We start from the raw sequence: 19577 nt of genomic DNA on the forward strand, positions 1-19577 counted from the left end.
AATCCCCTCTGTACTTTCATTTCCCTTTCCACCGCGTAGCTGCAAATTTGTAGCTACGCTGTGTTCAAATATTTCTTAGAGCTTGCGCGTTCACGGGGTGTCTGGTGCAATTTGCGTGGCCCCTCTTTGAGATACATACCTGCTCGCATTTTTATATGTGCATTTTTCTTTTCCCATGAGCCTAGCGAGAAGAGGTCTTCTTCAGTTGTATTCTGCAGTAGATTTTTTCATTTATTTCGTCCTCTAGAAAAAGGAACCTGCTTTTAGACTTCTATGTCCCACTTATTTGCAACTTAAGGGGGTATTCCACTGTGAACGGTCGAAAAATCAAGCTATTTTTGGAGATTTTTCTCTCAGTAAATACAACATATAATGAAATAAATCTTTTTTGTTTTTATTAAGCTACTCTTATATTATACCAAAAAAATTTTTAAAAATATTTTTAATTTGTTTTACTTGTTTTTTCTTTACAAGGATCAATATGGCACCTAAACGAAAACGGTATGTTCGTGGTGCAGGTGATTTGTCGGTTTAGGCTTATCTGAAACAAAAAATTCGAAAGGATTCTTAATCTGTATGAGTGTCGCTATCACCCGTAGCTCAATTAACAATTTTTGTCGAAAATTAACCGGGAGTTTTCTCGGGGAACATTTGAGAAAATACCATTTTGGGGAATTTTTCTTTCAACCCGGCGCCATTTTGTTATTTCTCAACGATACTTGTTAATTGAGCTACGGGCGATAGCGACACTCGTAGAGATTAAGAATCTTTTCATATTTTTTTGTTTCAGATAAGCCTAAGCCGGGAAATCGCCTGCACCCCGAACATAGCGTTTTTGTTTAGGTGCCATATTGACGCTTTGTAAAAAAGAAGTAAAACAAATTAAAAAAATTCTTTTTAATTTTGTTGGTATAATATAAGAGTAGCTTAATAAATATCAAAAAGATTTATTTCATTACATATTGTATTTACTGAGAGAAAAATCTTCAAAAATAGCTTGATTTTTCGACCATTCACAGTGGAATACACCCTTAAGCTTGGAATCCACCGCGAAGCTAAGTTATGCTATGCAATGAAACGGTTCCATAAGATTGTATTGAAGCTAATTTCTTTAAAACGTAGCATAGCATAGCTTAGCTTCCCGGTGGATTCCCGGCTTTAGACTATATGGTTTCGTAGTGGTGTAGAGATTAAAAACTGGCATTCTCTTTTTCATCAGCGATTAAACCCACCGGCGCTATGGCTTGTACGAAAGTACCGGTCTTCGAAGTGTACAGTTACGCTGGATCAATAAAGCGGCTAATCTACGTGCGTAAGTTCTTCGTTTCCCGAAGAAGAGCCTAGCCTAACGTACCTCGAACACAAAAGAGTAGTCGGAAGAACGGTAGTTCTTTTCTCTCGTTTCTCGTTAATTTACACCACGTCCCGGCGCAAAAGTGTGACAAGGTTTTTGTAAGCCGGAACCTCGTTATCGGGGACCGGTGCGTCGGCTCGTAACACACGCGCACAGAAAGATTTCAGCAGCGAGGAAAAAAATAAAAAAAGAAATTTCATACGTGTAACATCATTTAGCAAATAACTGTATCCAGTTTTTGTTTCCTCCAAAGGTTCTTAAGGGTATTGAAAACGCCCAACAAAGAAGCACATACAGCATTCAAGTAGTGCGAAGAATTTCAACACGAAGGGGCATAACTGCAGTTGCTGAGAATCATTCGGAAAGGCACCAAAAATTTGCAAGAGAAAGAAACAAAAATCGGATATACATACATGCTCTTTGTTCTGCATCATCACACACCAGCATTCCTCCTACACTAAGAATCACATCATATTTAATTATATAGTCATACCTCGATAATTCGAACCTCGATAACTCGAAAACCTCTATAAAACGAAAATTTCCTTCATTCCCTTCCGCTCCGCTGTAAACACCTCTACAGCTTGAAATAAAACTACCTTAACTCGAACTATACTTTGCATGTTGAATTAGGTAATTCACCTCTACAACTCGAATTTAGAAGAACTCCGACCTCTACAAGTCGAAGTTTACTTCTACATATGTATTACGCGTAGAAAGATCTCAAAATACTGAGGAAAATGTTTTCTCTGTATTATTCACGATTAAAAATGCTATTGATTTGCAATACGAAAAGAATATCACATAGCAAATTCACAAATTCGTTTAATATGCAATGAAGAGTAATATTTCAATCATAAAATGTGTCTTACAATTATTTTTATATATGTAGGTATATATGCAGTACATAAATTGTAGGTATATTTGTTTATAGGTATACAATAAACAATTGACCTTTAAAACTTGACTTTGTCTCGCTTTACAGTTACACAAGTCGAAAAATTAACAGTCTTACAAAGCCTGTATAAGTCGAATTTTCGTTTGTTGAGTGTCTCTTACTCGAAAACTCGATAAGCCGAAACCTCTATAATTCGAAGATTTTTTCCCTTCCCTTGAGATTCGAGTTATCGAGGTTCGACTGTAAATGAATGCTTCAAACATCTTCTCACAATCAGAGTCGAATCTCGAAAGTAATATCAATTCCCCCAAAGTGAATATCGAAGGTTAAAAAATCGAATTGGTTGAATGGTGATCTGTCTAAAATATACGAAAGAATAGGGCGAGGATCGGGCATACCACGGTCAGCCCGCTGCTCGAACGCGACGAGGAATTCCGTTGGTTCCGTGCGCAAAGAGGGAAGGACGTCGCCGCGTTTCTGGATCGCTTTATGTAACAGTCGCGTAATTGTTATCTCACGGGTTCGTGCGCGGAATTTTTCGCTTTAGCCGCTCGTCCCTGGGTGGTCGTGAAGCTAGAGGACGCGTTTCACGTGCGGCTGGTAATGCCACGTGAGAACCGTGAAACGGACTTGCCCGATCGGATTGACGTTTCCAGGCTTGAACTTTCGGCGCGGCGCGTTCACACCCAATTAATACTCCACCCACGCGTCACCCGGCGATTTTTCGCTCGGTTGCGAAATGTCTGTCGGTCCGCCTGCATCGGTGGACACTTAATTTCGTTCGCGCTCGAAGGGAGCAGCTTCGAGTCCAGTGGAGAACGCGCTACCATGCCATTTTAAATATCGCTTCGTTCTTCATAGTAACTTACGCTGTCGAGGGATAAAATTGTTCAGTGATAAAGAATTATAAGAAGAATTGAGACTGTAAACGAAGCGTGGCTTCGAAGGGATGCTGCTTTATGCTGCTTTATAACATCCTCTTTACAAGCCTCAAAGTTACAACCTTCTCTGAACAATCACTCGTAAATAGTCGATTTTACGGGCACGCAATAAACAAACAGGGTAATGGATGGCGACAGGGTCTGGGAACATTAGAAGATAATAACGCCACACCACACCTTCCCTCGATACAGCGCTCAGGAGGGATTGCTTCGCATAGGCGCAGATCACATTTCTATAAAAGTCTCAAACAAAAAATTAAGTATCCTCTACTTAAAATAAAATCCATCTCCTGGTAGCTTCTTTTAAGAATCCCTTAAGGGGAGGTTTCGGTCGAAATGTCGATTTTTGTATTATTTCATTTTTCGAATGTTCAATCTTTTAGGAATACGTGTTTAAAAGGATTTGTTGAAATTCGTAAAATTCCCGAAGTTATAGGCATTTGAGTAGCGGCAAATGCATGGGTAACACCCGGCCACTCGGCACTCACGTAAAACTTTAAACGCGTTTTTCTTGAAACAGTGTTCTCAAAACGGTGGGCGCTGTATCTCCAAAAATTATTATCCGATTCGACTGAAACTTTTTTTATTTTGAAGAATATACTTCTGGCTAGGGGGAGAGGGACTAGAAAATTGCAAAAAATTAAAAATTTATAATTTTCAAAGGCGTTGAAAGGACGAAAAATACAGGGAAAAGTGATTTCAAACTTGCAGTATCATTATTTTCTAAAAAAATGTCATTTTTGTAATTTTTTCTAGCCCCCCCCCCTAGACAGAAGAATAATCTTCAAAATAAAAAAGGTTTCAGTCGAATCGGATAATAACTTTTGGAGATACAGCGCCCACCGTTTTGGATCAATTTTTTGACGCCTTGACTTTAACGGCTACCCAGGGCCGTCTGCAATGATTAATTATAAAACAAAAAATATATTTCTATAATCTAAGACATCCTTAATACAATGCAAAAAGTCCCATTAAATTATATAAAGTAGTTTTCCTTTAATTAATTCCTAAATATCACCTATTTTTGGGGCTCTAGACCGGAACCTCCCCTTAAAGGACAATACACGAGTCACAAAGGCTGGAATTATAAAATTAGCCATGTGCGCCTAAAGGTAAACGAAAATTTATGTGCGGAAGTATAGAAGGATCTCGTGACAGCACGTATTACCCCGTAACTAACAGGGAGTCGTTTCAATAATTAGGTACAGAAGCAGCTGCATAAATAAGCACACCGTTGCTCGGGGGAAGATTTTTGTGACTGTTCGCGGCGGCTATTGGTTAAATGAAAATTTACGGGGACAGCGTAAATCGACGATGGAGCGTAGAGGCTGGCGCAAGGGCGTTCGTTTCATACATCCGCGAAAGGAAGGAGAAAGGCTCGGTGTCGTGGCGCGCGATTTTTCAGGCGCGTTTATCGGCCGATTAGTTCGAAGTACACGTGGATTCACTTTCGCGCCTTGTCGTCGAACATGTCCTTTCGCTCGCCGGCGCGTCCGGTCAGAAAACGATGCCGTACTCGCGGCGCAGCCATTGTCATTAGCGTGAAAGTCGGCCTTTCTGTCCTGGCCAGACACGTTAATGGCCTAAGCGCCGCGGTGCGAGTTGAAGGAACGCTTCTTGATTAGTACTATCGCTGGGACGACAAAGCGAACGCACAAGATCATAAAATAAGCGAAGGGGAGCCGATTCCTTTCTTTTTACCGTACTCAGTCTTCTTCGTCTTGACTGAAATACAGGGTGCCATGAAAGAAGCCAAGCTTTGGGAGCTAATTCCGTAATAGGTGCAAGACACCGGGGCTAGTTTCTACATTTTGTACGGGATTAAATTTTGGAAGAGAGGCTTACATTATGTGTAATATAATTATATTTTCTTGTACAAAAATAAATTTATTAATTGTAAGAATCCGTTACACTAAATATAAAAGAAACAATTATGAATAATTTATGTTAAAAATAATAAAAAGTTATTGGATCGTTTACACTAAAAAAAGTGATTATAGTCCATCGTGATTATCGGTGATTATTCCCTACTAAACTTGAAGATGAAATAACCTTTTTAAAAAAACTAAAAATCGACTTCAAAGGTGCGGTAAAAATGATATATTTTTTTTAATCGGTGCCAAAATAAAAACCAAATTAAATCGGCTCGACGCGTGACGTCCCCCTAAATTTTTGCGCGCTCTAATTCCCGGGCGTTAGTGTGCTAATGGACTATAATTGATAAAGCAGGTTTAGAAATTTACTTAATTCTGTTTCTATTTTGGCACCGAGTTCAAAGAAAAAAATATTTTATCCATTTTAGCGCTCCTTTGAAGTCGGTTTTTTACTTTTTTTTTAAAGTTTATTATTTCTTAATTTTTTGTGACCTTTGTTTAAGGTCGGTTAAAAAATATTTATAATTGTACCAAGTGTTACAAAGTTATGCGCGAACATACATTAAAACTGGAATTCTAGATAATTCTAGAGTATCTATAAAATAAAAATAAAATTAACATGGTACCACCGACTCCTGATACTCTTTAAAAAAAAAAAAAAAATCTTCGAAATCGGTGTGTAGCGGACCGTCGAACCGGAGAAAGATTTATTTCCTCAGAGTTAGACGGTCTCTCACCCAAGTGCGTACTGCCGGCAACCGGACCGAGGCGTAGGCAATAAAAGTGATGCTTGCCAGAGACTCGGTTCGGTAGCGACAGCCTTGGAGCCTTTCTTGAAGGTATCGTGGGAAAGGGACTTTCCCTTAAAACGGTTTGGGTATTTTTCACCCACTCCCTGCTTTCCGGACGACCGTGGGCGTCCATGGAAATCGGCAGAAGTCCACCAGCCGTCGAGCGAGACGTTTCGCTCAGTCGGTCTCTCGTCACAAATTGTGCGATTCTATTATATCATTGTATCATTCTAAATAAACATAGTAATTATTACTGTTAATGGTGAGCAAGAATATTCATCCTCACGGACCACTCCCACAGGTGCATCTAATAAACGGAAGTTATGCGTGAACATACATACATACATAATGAAATATACCTGACGAATTGAGTAACACCCTCCTTTTTGAAGTCGCTTAAAAAGGGTGACATTGCGTGCGATTTCCTTCATTTTGCAACGTATGGATCTCGCAACAAGACACTTATACTTAGATATCGTTTTTACACCTACAATTAGAATCATGGGCCCTACTCCCCGGCTCCCATAGGCCATTTCCATAGCTCCGCAACTCGCCCCGCGTCGGCGCGAACGCCCGAGTAGTCGCACCTCGGCTAATCATGCAAATTTTCTAAAGGCCGACATCCCCCCCGGGCCGGCTCGATCTCGAACAAATTACCCGGCTCGTATTCCACCGGTTGTCGTCCATGGAATATTCAGTCCGCGCAGCGCGATCGGTGGCACGTAAATCCAAGCGGTTCAAGCGTCTACGCGCGCGCATGTGTACGCGGCCGCGACAGGTTCATCGGACGCCTTTACACGCGCGCCTCGACAAGTGGATTCGCGTGCACACCGCGCCGCGGAATTTTCTCTCCCTTGCCAATCCCGCCCCTTCTCTCCACCCGTTTCGCAATCTCGAGAACTAGTTGTCATACCGGTGCAGTGTTTTGCGAGCCCGGGCACTTCTTTTCAAACCGGTACGCCCGGTGAATTTGCAAAATCCGCGGGGACAAGTGCGCGGGGGGGACGCTAAGAAGCCCGTTCGATCGGTTCGCTGTAAAAATCGAATCGCCGCGCCGGAGCCCCTGCGTGGCCGCGCCGATAGGGGAGATTTGAGGCACGCCGATCCGCGATTTATGCAGATCCGGTGTCCGGTCGCGCCTCGTTATCGGATCTGTAATATTGAAACCGGCAGCCCTGGCTGGCACACAGCGTGAAAACGTGTTTGACATAGGAACGCGGCGGAGAGGGCGAGCGCTCGTTGGGTATTAGCTATTGAGATTCTAGTGTCAGTGCGACGAATTGATTTTCTACCCAGGACCTTTGTATGTTGGAGTTTTACAAGGAATACCTCCGGGGGAGAATTTAATTATTGTCCTTGGGTTGTTTAGAAAGTGCAGAGGGTATGTATACTGCGTTCCACATTAGAGCGTACTCGTTTCGCGCAGGGATACACTGTTGATTGGTAGTAAACCGGCGGGGAAAGTGCTGCGACCAATCGCGAAAGTGCTGCGACCAATCGCGTGTGTCAGATCCGTGGGAGCTGCGCAGATCGGTCGCAAATCGGTAGGGGCGTTGGTACGCTCTTATATGGAACGCAGTGTAGTTGAGGTGGAACCTGGTGTAATCGGCAGAAAACAAGGTTCTTTTGGTAATTTTTTGTAAAGAAACTACACACGCGATCTCTTTAAAACTTTCAAGCCATGTTATTATGCATTTCAATAAGTGGATAAACACTTTTTCATTTAAAAATTATGCCTTATTTCCGAATGGCATAAGTGTTTCGGAGCAGCCTAGAATCCGTTCTAGTGGCCTGAAACCAAAACTATCAAATAGTTTTGTGCTTTTAATAAAATTGCACTGTGAATTAACCTCAATCCGCATCGAAAAATGAAAAATTAAGAAAATGGTGAGTGTTTGAAAAAATAGATGCGTTTTTCACTAAAAATTTCACGTTAATTGTGCAATAAAACTTATTAAATTTAATGATACTATACATTGATCGAGGATTGAGGTTCATCCATAGCGCAATTTTATTAAAAACACAAAACTATTTGGTGTTTTGGTTTCAGGCTACTACAGCAGACCATAGACTGCACGCAGTTGGAAAAGTTGGCCGCTCCGAAACACTTACGCCATTTGGAATCAACGCGTCATTTTTATATGAAAAATTATTTGTTCACCTCTCGAAATACATAACAATACAGCCTGAAGGTTTTAAAAAGATTGCTTGTACAGTTTCCTTACAAAAAAATTTCCAAAAAGCACCTTGATTTCTGCCGATTACACCAAGTGTCCCCCTCAGTACTTGAGCGAGGGATATTCAGAGGTCGATTCTTCAATGTTCCATTGTGTTATTCCGTGCTTCTAATCCTCTTCTTCTAAATCTGTTATCGAGAGAGTTTCATAGCCTGGAGAAAGTGTTGGAGGAGATTGCTCGCCGATTAAACGTCTGCAAGTAATCCTCCATTTATTTTGAATCTTCTCGTGCCACAGAATGGGGCTGAATTTCGCATTAGCGAACAATCAGGCATAGCGAATAGTAAAAGCGAAGACTCATACCTGATCACTAGATAGGAGTATACTAAATCAAGGAGTTTTATAATTGGGAGATAGCTCTGCGGAGTTGTAAGCAAAACGAAATTGAAAGGTCAACGTATATTTTCGCGTAGAGATACTTTCTCTCTCTCGAGGCATTATCTGTCATCAATTTATCGCGCGATGCTCGATATCCCATTGAAGGTCTACTTATTAATAGGAATGCGATTTAATTATCTGGAAACTCTGGTTTTCATACCCCTCGGCGCGGCACGTGAGAGTGAATTCACGACCGCTGCAAATAATTGCAGAAAATGATACAGACTTGATCCAGTTACGGTAGGTTGCTTCGACCTTAGTCCGCCTCGTGTCTGCCTGGAATAGCATTAGATCCGAACGAATTCTTGTTTCGCGCGACAGGCGTTCGCCAGCCGTGAAAGAATCCTTGCAACCAGACAATTCGTAATTATTTTAATCAACTTGGCGTACCGCATCACTTTAATTCACTTGCGAGAGTCTTTCTTCGCGATGGAATATTCATGAAACCTTCCTCGCGTTGCGGTTTACGCGCGAGAGGAGGTGTTATTAATTAATCGACGGTCGTTTGCTTTTATTATTAAAACATGTCTCTTCTCCCTTCGCCGCCTTCCCGATATGAAGAAAGATCGAATAAGCGGTGCTACATAGATCAATCACTACATTCAGATCGCCGCCTGGTTTCAGCAATAAAAGAAAGCCGATATCGCCGTAAGAGCGCACGCGAACATCGTACATTCATAACACGCGTTTCCTTCGTCTCGGTAAGTAGCGACTCCATCCGGTGGACAATTCGTTCCCAGTCCGTTTCGCCGTGCAAAGTCGCGGGCTCATTGTTCTGCGGCGTGCTCGCGCAGCATAAGTCTCGCCCCTAACATACTAACACGGTTTTATGAATTCTTTTCGTGCCCCGCAGTCTCGCCGGCACGGCAAGAGCGTACATAGACGGTCCGCAATTATGCCGGTGGATACGACGTCTCGGTCTAATTAAAGCTCCTCCGCTCTTCTTTTCCAGGTACGTTGACCGGATGCTACCCGCGGCGTGAGAATATCAGGAGTCGCCGGAAGTGCGGTATGATGCATTTACTTAAAAGCCCCTTCTTGCTCGCTTCGATCTGCCCCGAGCTCTGAAGGGAACCTGTTGCTTTCGACGTGGTTACTTTGCGTTTACGATGCTCTGTACTTAGCCGCGAAGAGTACGTAAATTGAGCTGGCTGAAAAGAATGTTTATTTACTTCTTCAGAGTGATCATGCGGGGATTACACAATTTTTTGCTGGAAAATTACATTTATGACCGGCTCGGTCCTCGACAACTCGGCGTCGCTATAAATACGCTTATGATTTCGGGAATCATTTATAATTGTACGTATCAAGGTACTCTTGAAATAATAACGAATGTTTCGTGGACGCGCACGGAAGTGGGAATTTCCTTGGCACGAACGTAACCATTACGAAAGTACCCGGCAGAACTGATACGTTCGCTCGCCTCTTCCAATATTTAATTTTCGTAACATCTCCGGATATCTAACGGTGATGAAATACCAATACGGGAAACGTCTGAGGCGTTTGCGAGGACGAGCGGTACTGTCTATTTGAACTTGCACAATCGTCGTCCGTTTTCAGCTGAGAAGGAAGGAAGAATCAATATTTCGGAATCGTGGTGTAATTAGGTGCTAAATAACTTGGAAATGTAGAACGAGCACCGAAAAACGAAAAGAAATGGGACAGATTAGAAGTGTAGAAAGATTTCTAGGAACACTTCACAAATATCTGTACACGCAAGTAACAGAATTATATTAAAATTCTAAAAGAATAAAGTGCTACTAATTGTGAGTAGTGGAACATTGAGAGATAATGAAGTACTAGTTTGCAGTAGGCTGTTTAACATAAATTTCAACGGTAGATGGTCGTAATTACCGCAAACAAACAATGTCATCAAAAGGCAGGCAGTGTCCGCAATCGCGAACCCAATTAATCCCACAGTTAGTCAGGCATTGTTGCAAAGCTCGTAGTTCCCTCTCTATGCCCTCTCTTCTCCCTCGATTTTACTCCCGCGAGTTGCAGGTGAAAATGCAGGCTGGCCTTGTGTCTGATTGCCGCAACAAGCCACCCGGCGTTTGTTACCGAATTATCTCGTTACTTCATTAAGTAACAAGCCCGCATAGCTCGTTTATAATTAAGCAGTTCGTTCGTGACCGAGAATGTCGCAAAACGGCCCCTTCTGCTGCCTCACAGCCGGCTATTATCCTCTTCCTTTAATCACCTACGATCGAGTACCAGCACGCGATGCTGCGAACTTGTAGAATTTTTACAGAACCCTTATTTCAAGCGGAGTTGGTCGTTGGTTCCACTTTGCAACAGGGACTTCAAACCGGTATGATTTTCATACCGGTATTACGTCAGTAAAACTACACCGAAACCGATATGTTACCGAAACAGATATAGCGCCGAAATAGGTGAACACCGGAATCGTTAAAGCACCGAAACCGAAATAAATATCGGTATTTTTTCGGTTCTTCCTTCGTTTGCTACCGTCAGGGGGTAGAAAAAGAATCGATTCTTTGGGAATTTATTTCAGAAAGTACATGCATATTTTTATGCAATGTTTTTTGTATTCATATGAGGGACACTTTAACGGGTTATTATATTATGTTTTGGTATAAAAATATTTAGTTATTGCAAAATTACAACTGATTTCCCGGAAGCTGTTTTTAGACCGGTAACCACGATTTCTTCAAAATCGCTTCACCAATATTTCTCAAGCTTTGTAGGTTTCTTCTAGACATTCAAATCTAGTCTTTAATCGAAGCATTTGTTTTTCCAATGCATAGTTTTTATTTTATGGATGAAAAATTAAGTGTTTTTTCTACGAAAGTCGATCATTTCACTTTAAACATCTGCCATTTTGTCTCAAATTAATATTTTATAAAACGGAACGATTAGAGACTAGATAAACTATTGTACTAACTAAATCTTCTTCGTGTTTTTATTTCAGATAACCCAGTTCCGAATAATGTTGGTCACCGCAAAGCGTGTTTCTAAAAACAGCTTCCGGGAAATCAGTTGTAATTGCGCAATAACTAAATATTTTTATACCAAAACATAATACAATAACCTGTTAAAGTGTCCCTCATCTGAATAAAAAAACCATTACATAAAAATATGCATGTAATTTCTTAAATAAATTCCCAAAGAATCGATTCTTTTTCTACCCCCTGACGGCAACCCCTTCAAGTAAAATCTTCATAACCCTTATTAATTCGAGCTGTAAAAACACCGATATATAGAGACGAATATTTCTTGAGAGAATTCAAACCGCTGCCTAGTGTCCCCCACCAGTTCCTTCATTTATATCCGTTTAGATTTGTTAAGCAGAAAGCTGCTAATTGATTTTCGTGTTCTTGGATGGGCGCCATAATAATCTTACCCGGGGTGCCAGTATGCTAAAACCAGCACTGCCAGTATCAGTATCATGTACAAACAGTTTCGCTATACCGACTTTAGGTCCTTGTTTAAAAATATTATCAAAACTGTAATAAAATACGAAAATCGCAAAAATTACCGAAAAATGTAGGTAACTATTTTCCCTATTGAGTATAAAATACCCAAACGGTATTTTCGTATTTCGGTTTCCATACAAGTTTCGAAGACGCAACCGAACAATACCGGTATCACACCTGTATTTTCAGTTTCGGTAGAAGTCCCTGCTCTACAGCGCCGTAACACGAGCTTTTCATTTGCAAAATGTTCGGAACAGTCCAGACAAGGAATTCCACAGTAACGAAGCAAACTCTTCTGCAAACTAACAAGTGACAGCATTATTCAAACGGCACTAAATCTGCCAAAGAAAAATGCGCTTTCCCCTCGATATTTGAAATCGAGAGAACGCAGGCGGCTCGCCCCAGCGATCTCGCGATTTTCCAGAATGGTTCTCGCTGAAACGACCAGATACAGCGGTTACGGTGAGAGTAATCGCAATGGGACGATAGTAATTGATGGGAAGGCTACCAGGCTTATGGTTAGTAATAAAACGCCGATCCCGCGGTTGCGAACTCGTTGGGCGCGGAGGACGCGACCCGGCCGGTGTTTCGTGCAGGAAGTCGTAAAGCAAACGACAGGAAAAATTGTTCCCGCTGCTTTCTGCGGTATGAAAACTCGTCTTATGTAAGGTGGGGCCGGGACGAACAGTCGGGGAGCAGAGTCTCGCGATCTCGATACGCTACGTAACGATCGTTTTCCTCGAATTTCTCCGAGCGTTATCGTCGTGCGACGCTCATTAGGTTACGGAGTGACACGCAATTTCCCTCGCCGTTCAAGCTCCACCGTGGGGCTTTCACCTTCCGTCGGGGACCGGATCGCCGGCGTTGCACGCGCATACGTGCATCGATAACGCGCGGAGCGTTGCGGATGTGTCGCCAAGTCCGCCTGCGCGTAGATAACCGAGCAACTTTTACCTGTCCCCTAAGCGGGCGACGAATGGCTTTCCTAGCTGCAGCAAAGCTGTTTGATGCTCTGGATCAGAGCCCAGCGTACAACGAATGCCGCAGGAAGGAGCGCAAAGGACGAATTCTCCCCACGAAAGCTTTTATCGTAACTGGAATTACTCCGGGGACGAGGGTAGGAATACGAAGCAGCGATGATGCCGCGCACCGGTGGCACGGCGATGTTGCGGATACGTTGCACGTCCGGCTGCATTTTGTCGCGTGTGCAACGAGCGACGGTTTAACGAACCGATCGAAGGTCGACCATCGATTTTCACACGATCGGCTGCGCCACCACCCGGGCAACTTCTTCCCTCTGGATCGTAATTTCTCTTCGTACGTGGTCGTTGCGGGGGAAGGTGTAATCGAAGGTAGCAGCGGGTGAAGCATAAAATTTAATTGAAAGGTCCCAGCTTCCACTTTAATTAGACATTACCCTCTATCGTATCGGTTCCTCGACGAAGCACAATGTTACCGCTGAAAATGGTGGTAAGAGCACCTGAAATTTAGGACCACTTGCTCTCGAGCTACGAGCTACTAGCGCAGCGCTTAAAAACCTGTACCGAGGGTGTAGCTGGACCCAGCGCGCGATCTCGTCACAGTATAAGACACAGATGCAACCTGGATACTGTCTGCAGTCCGAGGTGCACTCACGTGGCCGCTCGTGAGTCGTGCATCGACAAATCGAGCCCGACTTTCGCACGACCCGCATATCCCGCCGATACGGTTTCCGCTGCATCGTCGTCGGGCCCATCGTGACTTACCATACCCTCATGCCCCGGTGAGAGCTCGTGCACGATCACCTAGACACGAGCCAGGGACAGTGTCCTCTCCTCCACACAGCCCCGCCACCCTAGAAAACTTGGTGATAAATGCAGATATGCGGCCAGGGGAGGAGGTAACACGCAAATGCAATATACCCTCATCCACCGCGGGCAGGCAAGGATTAGCAATGGTCGCCTCGCTGGAGACTCTAGCAAAGTGTTTAGAACCCTGTTTAGAATCGGCCATACTGCGAATTTTCACGTATGTACTTTGTACGGCTCGGCGTTACTACTCCAGCTGGCTGACTACGCGCTGTGTGGGTCTACTGTTCTAGCTGCAGCTCTGTTCAGTCGCAGCTTTCTTCTGAAATATTTTCTAGAGGGATGACCAGTTGGTCGGTCGAATTGCCGGGCGCGGCTGCTCCTAGGAGCCTAATATTCGAAATGAATGTCGTTTGTATGACGGGCGTTTGCTCTGTTCCAACGTTGCTGATATTCCGGGCCAGCAAGGAGCAGTATCGAGTGGCGCGGGCTTATCTCGAAGACTGCCACGTTCCACGAAAACTGGAATGCGAAGCACTATTATCGCGACAGCCCCGCGGTACGCGGCGCAGCATAAAGTAGCGGGGCATAAAATTTACATAAAGAAAAAGCTTTTTACTGGACGTCTTACCGGGCTCGCCGTGCCGCGGGCTGTTCCCCTATCTAGATTCGTCTTCGGCCGGGATGCTCTATGCGAACGATGTAACCTTTTCCGCGCGAGGATGAAACGCGTTTGCACGCATAAACGGTGCTCAGATGGTTGTCCGATAACCACCACGGAAGTACAGCGGGTTGGTGGAAGCCCAGAGGTTATCAGATGCTGATAACGACGGGCAGGCGGCAATCTTCTTACTTCCTTCGAATGGAGAATCATTTTTTGCTCCCTTGCTTAGAATTGATCCTGAGCCGGTGTTTCCATAAGTCACAGCTTCAAACGCATTCGGTTTCTTCACTTTGTCGCCTCAATGTTTCCCGCACGCCTAATTTGCTGTGTTGTAACTACGTTGGCAAAAGTTGACGTCACGTGTTCATACGCAGATCTTTTGTTTCTTTCGCATCCGGCTGGCTTTCAAAGAGTCTTCATGAATATCGGTGACGCGCTTGAATGCGGAAGACGTTAAGTTTTCGCTTAAAACGTGCTCGCCAGGCAGCTAGAGCCAGATGTGAGTATTGTTTTTACGGGGCAGAGTAAATTACGAAAGGAATTTCGTGCGCAGAAATGAACACGTCAAATGTTAAATGAGCTCCGATTACGTAAGACCATCAACGTTACCGCTACGGAACCGCCAGTCTCCGCGGGAGAAATCACAATATGAAATGAAGACGAGGCAGGGCAGGATCAGTGACTGCTTCCGGCTACAACTGTACAGCTAATTATTCAACAGGGACGGTGATCAATCTTGGAGCTATCCTCGTCTGACGACAGATTCTTTCAATCAGCCCCATTCGAATATTCAACCAGCACACGAGCTTACATCGTTACAGACGAAGAAATTAATGGAATCTTCATTTCTATGATTCAACGTGGCTGTAACTTCGTAAATCATGAGTTATCAGTGTTCAGGCTTCAGGTTATTGCTCTGCTCGCTGTGAAATTTTAAGGCGACATGAATCTTACAAGGATGTTGGTGCGAAAGCCGGAGACCCACCAGGAAGCTAAGCTAAGCTATGCTATTCTATGCTATGTCTGGTTTTGCTGTGAAACACAAAAATCATAGCACAGCTTAGCTTAGCTTTTGGAAACGGTTGCATAAGGATGTATTCAAGCCAGAGTCGGGCATTAACTAAATAAAAAATTACTTAAATGATGGATCGAATAAAAGTTACTTTAACTATAGATTATTCGACGAATAAAGTTAATTTTTTTATTCGTAATTTTTCAACTTTAACTTTATCCAAAATAAGGGTTAACTTTATTCGACACATGACGAATAATTTTTTTAACTTCTATTCGTCATTCGAAATTTTATTTAATTAAAAATTTTGCCCATCTCTCATTGAAGCTAATTTTTTAAAACTTAGCATAGCATAGCTTTGCATAGCTTTCAGGTGGATTCCTGGCTTAATTCTTCCAGTTTCTTTAGAATAGAATCTGATTAATTTCCCCGAAATGTAGCAAACTTAGTATTCCAAAAACAGTGGAGCAATCTTATCTGTACCACACTCTATTCAACTTTGTGTCTTCAGCAATCAGTCCCACTTGAAGTTAATGGCCAATAGCTGTGCCAGTTCAGAAAGATTCCCTTCTGGTATTCAATTTCGCCCTTGGCCTGTACAGTCCTACTGCATCCCCTTTTCCCTGGAAAGTATAAAGTAAGAAAGACAGAATGTAGCCAGAGGTCTCGGACGAACATCGTTCGCTGCGCGCTTTATCCGTGGACGCATAAAAGTAGAGTTCTAGCTACCATTCATGTATAAAGCATGAGCTCCTCGGTCTCAGGACGCAATGAATAAATGTAAATTCAGCCCCATAATAATTGCTTTACGGGGGTACCCACCACTGTAATCACTTTAATAGCCGCTTCTGTCGTGGCTGGCTGAAGAGAGCGCCTTCTAGCCGCGCGGTGTGATGCGCCATTGCATTAATGGCGGCTTTTACGAGACGGTGCGCGCGTGTTGCTAGTCTCTTTTGCTCGTACACTCCACAGACCCACACGGTGCTTCTTTTCAGAAGAAAGGAGAGAAAATAGGGGATCACCAGCGAGAAAGTGTAACCTCAGGACAGCTCTTACTGTCTTAAGGGGTCATGCTCAGTCAGGAGGCCGAAAAAAGGGTGGTCTTTGGAAATTTTTTACTCAAAAGCTATAACACATTTCTCAAAAAATCTTTTTTCCTTTTAAGGATTGCATCTAGTACCGTGCATCGTAATTTTTTTATTTAAAAATATGTATCAGTAACTAAGTTATTGTCTATCACTCGAAGATTCTTTAAAAAAAGGGCTTCTGCGGTGACCACTGCTGCTCGAAAGTCGATCATCTAAAATAAAAAATTCAAAAGAATTTACTTATTATATTATATTATCTAGTATTTGAACGAAGGATTTTTTTATCCGATGCTTAGTTTTCTTTTCATTGACGAAGATCAGGCACGATTTATGATAAAAATTGAAACTTTTACTTTAAACATCAGCCATTTTTTCCCAAATCAATATTTCGAAAAATCCTTCGTTCAAATACTAGATAATATAATATAATAAGTAAATTCTTTTGAATTTTTTATTTTAGATGATCGACTTTCGAGCAGCAGTGGTCACCGCAGAAGCGTTTTTTTTAGAGAGCCTTCGAGTGATGGATAATAACTTAGTTATTGTTAGTTATTTTTAAATAAAAAAATTACGATGCACGGTAATAGATGCAATCCTTAAAAGGAAAAAAGATTTTTTGAGAAATGTGTTATAGCTTTTGAGTAATAAATTTCCAAAGACCACCCTTTTTTCGGCCTCCTGACTGAGCATGACCCCTTAAATTAAAATTACCGAGCACGCAAAAGGGCAGGCATTGAGATTAATAATTCATCCCGAACTGAGTATTTCAGTTGCATTGTTTCTTTAATACATTCTTCAAGGCTGTACATATTCGTCTAATGAGTTAATTGTTTGCTCGATACACTTAAACGAGTGTCTCTGTTGGAAAGTTACGAACTTATTATTCATGGAAGGTGTGCACGCATCCTTGGTTCGATTTTACTTGTAAACTCAGCTCGAGGTGGTTATGAGATCGGTCGGTGAACGTGCAGTTCGGGTGTAATCACAAAGAAGTTCATCCGTGAGGTAAATGCACTCGTTTACCGGTAGCTTGGAACGAGAGTGGATTATGTCGGTGCGTTGCGTAATTTTCTTGTACACAAGCAAGTAATTGGTGGTGTACGAAATACGGGGACTCTGAAAATTGATTTCTGAGTGTAGGACACGATGGGATCTTGTTCGATCGACCTGTAACGAAAGCAGAGTAATTTTAGAATAGGTTTAGCAAAGTTTTACCAAGCTTCTTGAAAACCTGAAGCGCTGCTGCCTGGGATACCCGTAGCAAAGGCTCTCGATGAGCAGAAAAATGCGACAGGTATCGGAGGAGTCTTCTATTCGATTGTGCTTCCATTCAGCGCGCAGAGGGAATCCTTAAATTATCTTCACTCGCAGAAGAAACCGCACGCTCCCGCGATTCCGGCAGACGCGGCGCCAATTAAAAGTAAATACTCGACCCGCACTTCTTGTTACCCGCGTCACGACCTCTCATTATTGAGGATCAAGCTTAATAGTTAACGTGTTACGGCCACTTTAATTCCTCCGTAGCATTCTCGCGAAATTCTTGGCTCGTATGACGCAATTCCTTGCGAAACCATCATCAAACGGTCTTACACTTGGCAGCTGATTTCGAAATACTCCAAATACTGCAAAAATCTTATACTCTATCCCCTTCATAACAAAGTTACGCAATAACATTGGCAACGAAATATTCTCGACTTTGACTTCAATTAGGGTAACTCCATCTAATATGGAACCCCTGATTTTAAAAGATTGTCACAACTAGAGACATACTTTGTTCTCAATAAAACTAGCGTTAAAACGCGACCAAAATTAATAGATATTTGTATGTTAATATTTGACTATGCAAAAGTTTAAGTGTCTTGAAGTTATGGTAAACAAATATAAAAAAGTCAAACGCGACGAGTCGAAAGGATGGTACCTAATGTGGAATACGTAGAAAATTTGTATCTAAATAAATCTCAAAAAACTTTATATTTACCATGAAAAATGAATATTTATTGAAAGATAGAAGAGAAGTAAACAAGTACCTATCTTCCATTTTTAAAAATTTATATTAAGCGATATTAATTTTCTGCGTTCCTTACACGTTGGACACGTGAATGACGAACCTGAAGCAAGCACCACATTCTTTAAAACAGCCATTTTTGCGAAATTCCCATTTCTGTCCCCTTGAACTGTCCCCTGTTTCGCGAGACGTGGTTCACGTGGTCGCGAGGCTCCCGCAATTACTTCGCAAAAATATGGCACGTTGGAGGAATTCATCGAATCTTGCCGCAAGAGTCGCAGGTTCCCAGAGCCGAGGGTGCCCCTTGTGGACCTCGATGACGAGGGGAAGCCATTCGTTTCGGGCGTCACACTTACAATGAATCCTTAAATTATCCTCCGTCGTGGCGACGGCAGAAGAAACGCGCGTCCTTGCGCCGCGCGGTAGCCGCCACGCGTGTACAGCTACCTTGGCTCCAATTAAAATAAATGCGTTCGCTGCTTTTCTTGTCACCGTTCCGAGTGCTTCTGCCCGGCATCTCGTCAGCTCCCCCCCCCCCCCCCCGCACCCTCCCGTCGCCTCTTCTCGCCGTCTTTTCTTTCTGCACATCTTCGCGCCAGCGATGATCGCCGATGTCGTTGCACCGATCGAACTCGAGGATGGAGAACGGCTGGCTGACATTCACTTCACGCTAGGAGGAACGAAGTCCATATTCATGGCTCCCAGTTCCATCGAGTTCTTCCGACACGCTCAGAATATATTCTAATCAAACAGACTTTTTGATCAGTGGTTAACTTCGGATATCTCCTTCGGTGATCACGGAATCGGTGAATTCTGAAAAACCTTTCAAGGAAACCAGCCTCTTGTCCATTCTCGTTAAAGACTTCTTGTCCCCTTCGATCGGTACCTACTAAAGTTTGCCCGAGCAGGCTCTCGCCGAATGAGAAATTCAGCAACGCAACGTCTTAATACCTGCATAGTGGCGGATGCCAGGCTCCGCGACAATTCGGCTCGCGCACATTTTTGGGGCCGTTGAGACGCATTCTTGAGCCAGTCGAACGTTATGATGCGCGAACGAACCACCGTGGATTCCGGCCGTGTCCCCGGCCCCCTTTTCCTATGCCCCCTCGTC

At 43.0% G+C, this 19577-nt stretch overlaps 1 protein-coding gene across 4 annotated transcripts in view; it reads left to right on the forward strand.

Annotated features, from left to right (window-relative positions):
* LOC143378817 (uncharacterized) overlaps positions 1 to 19577 on the forward strand; it is a 224597-nt gene that overhangs the window by 146716 nt on the left and 58304 nt on the right. For 2 of the 4 annotated variants that reach the window (XM_076830817.1, XM_076830816.1), the window contains one exon: positions 9426 to 9482. The exons of the other annotated variants lie outside the window; for them this stretch is intronic. In XM_076830817.1, coding sequence (XP_076686932.1) covers positions 9426 to 9482 — 57 coding nt within the window. The remainder of the gene's footprint in view (positions 1 to 9425; positions 9483 to 19577) is intronic. 4 annotated transcript variants of the gene reach the window in all.

Source organism: Andrena cerasifolii, chromosome 2, assembly GCF_050908995.1.
Source record: "Andrena cerasifolii isolate SP2316 chromosome 2, iyAndCera1_principal, whole genome shotgun sequence".
Taxonomy (NCBI): domain Eukaryota; kingdom Metazoa; phylum Arthropoda; class Insecta; order Hymenoptera; family Andrenidae; genus Andrena; species Andrena cerasifolii.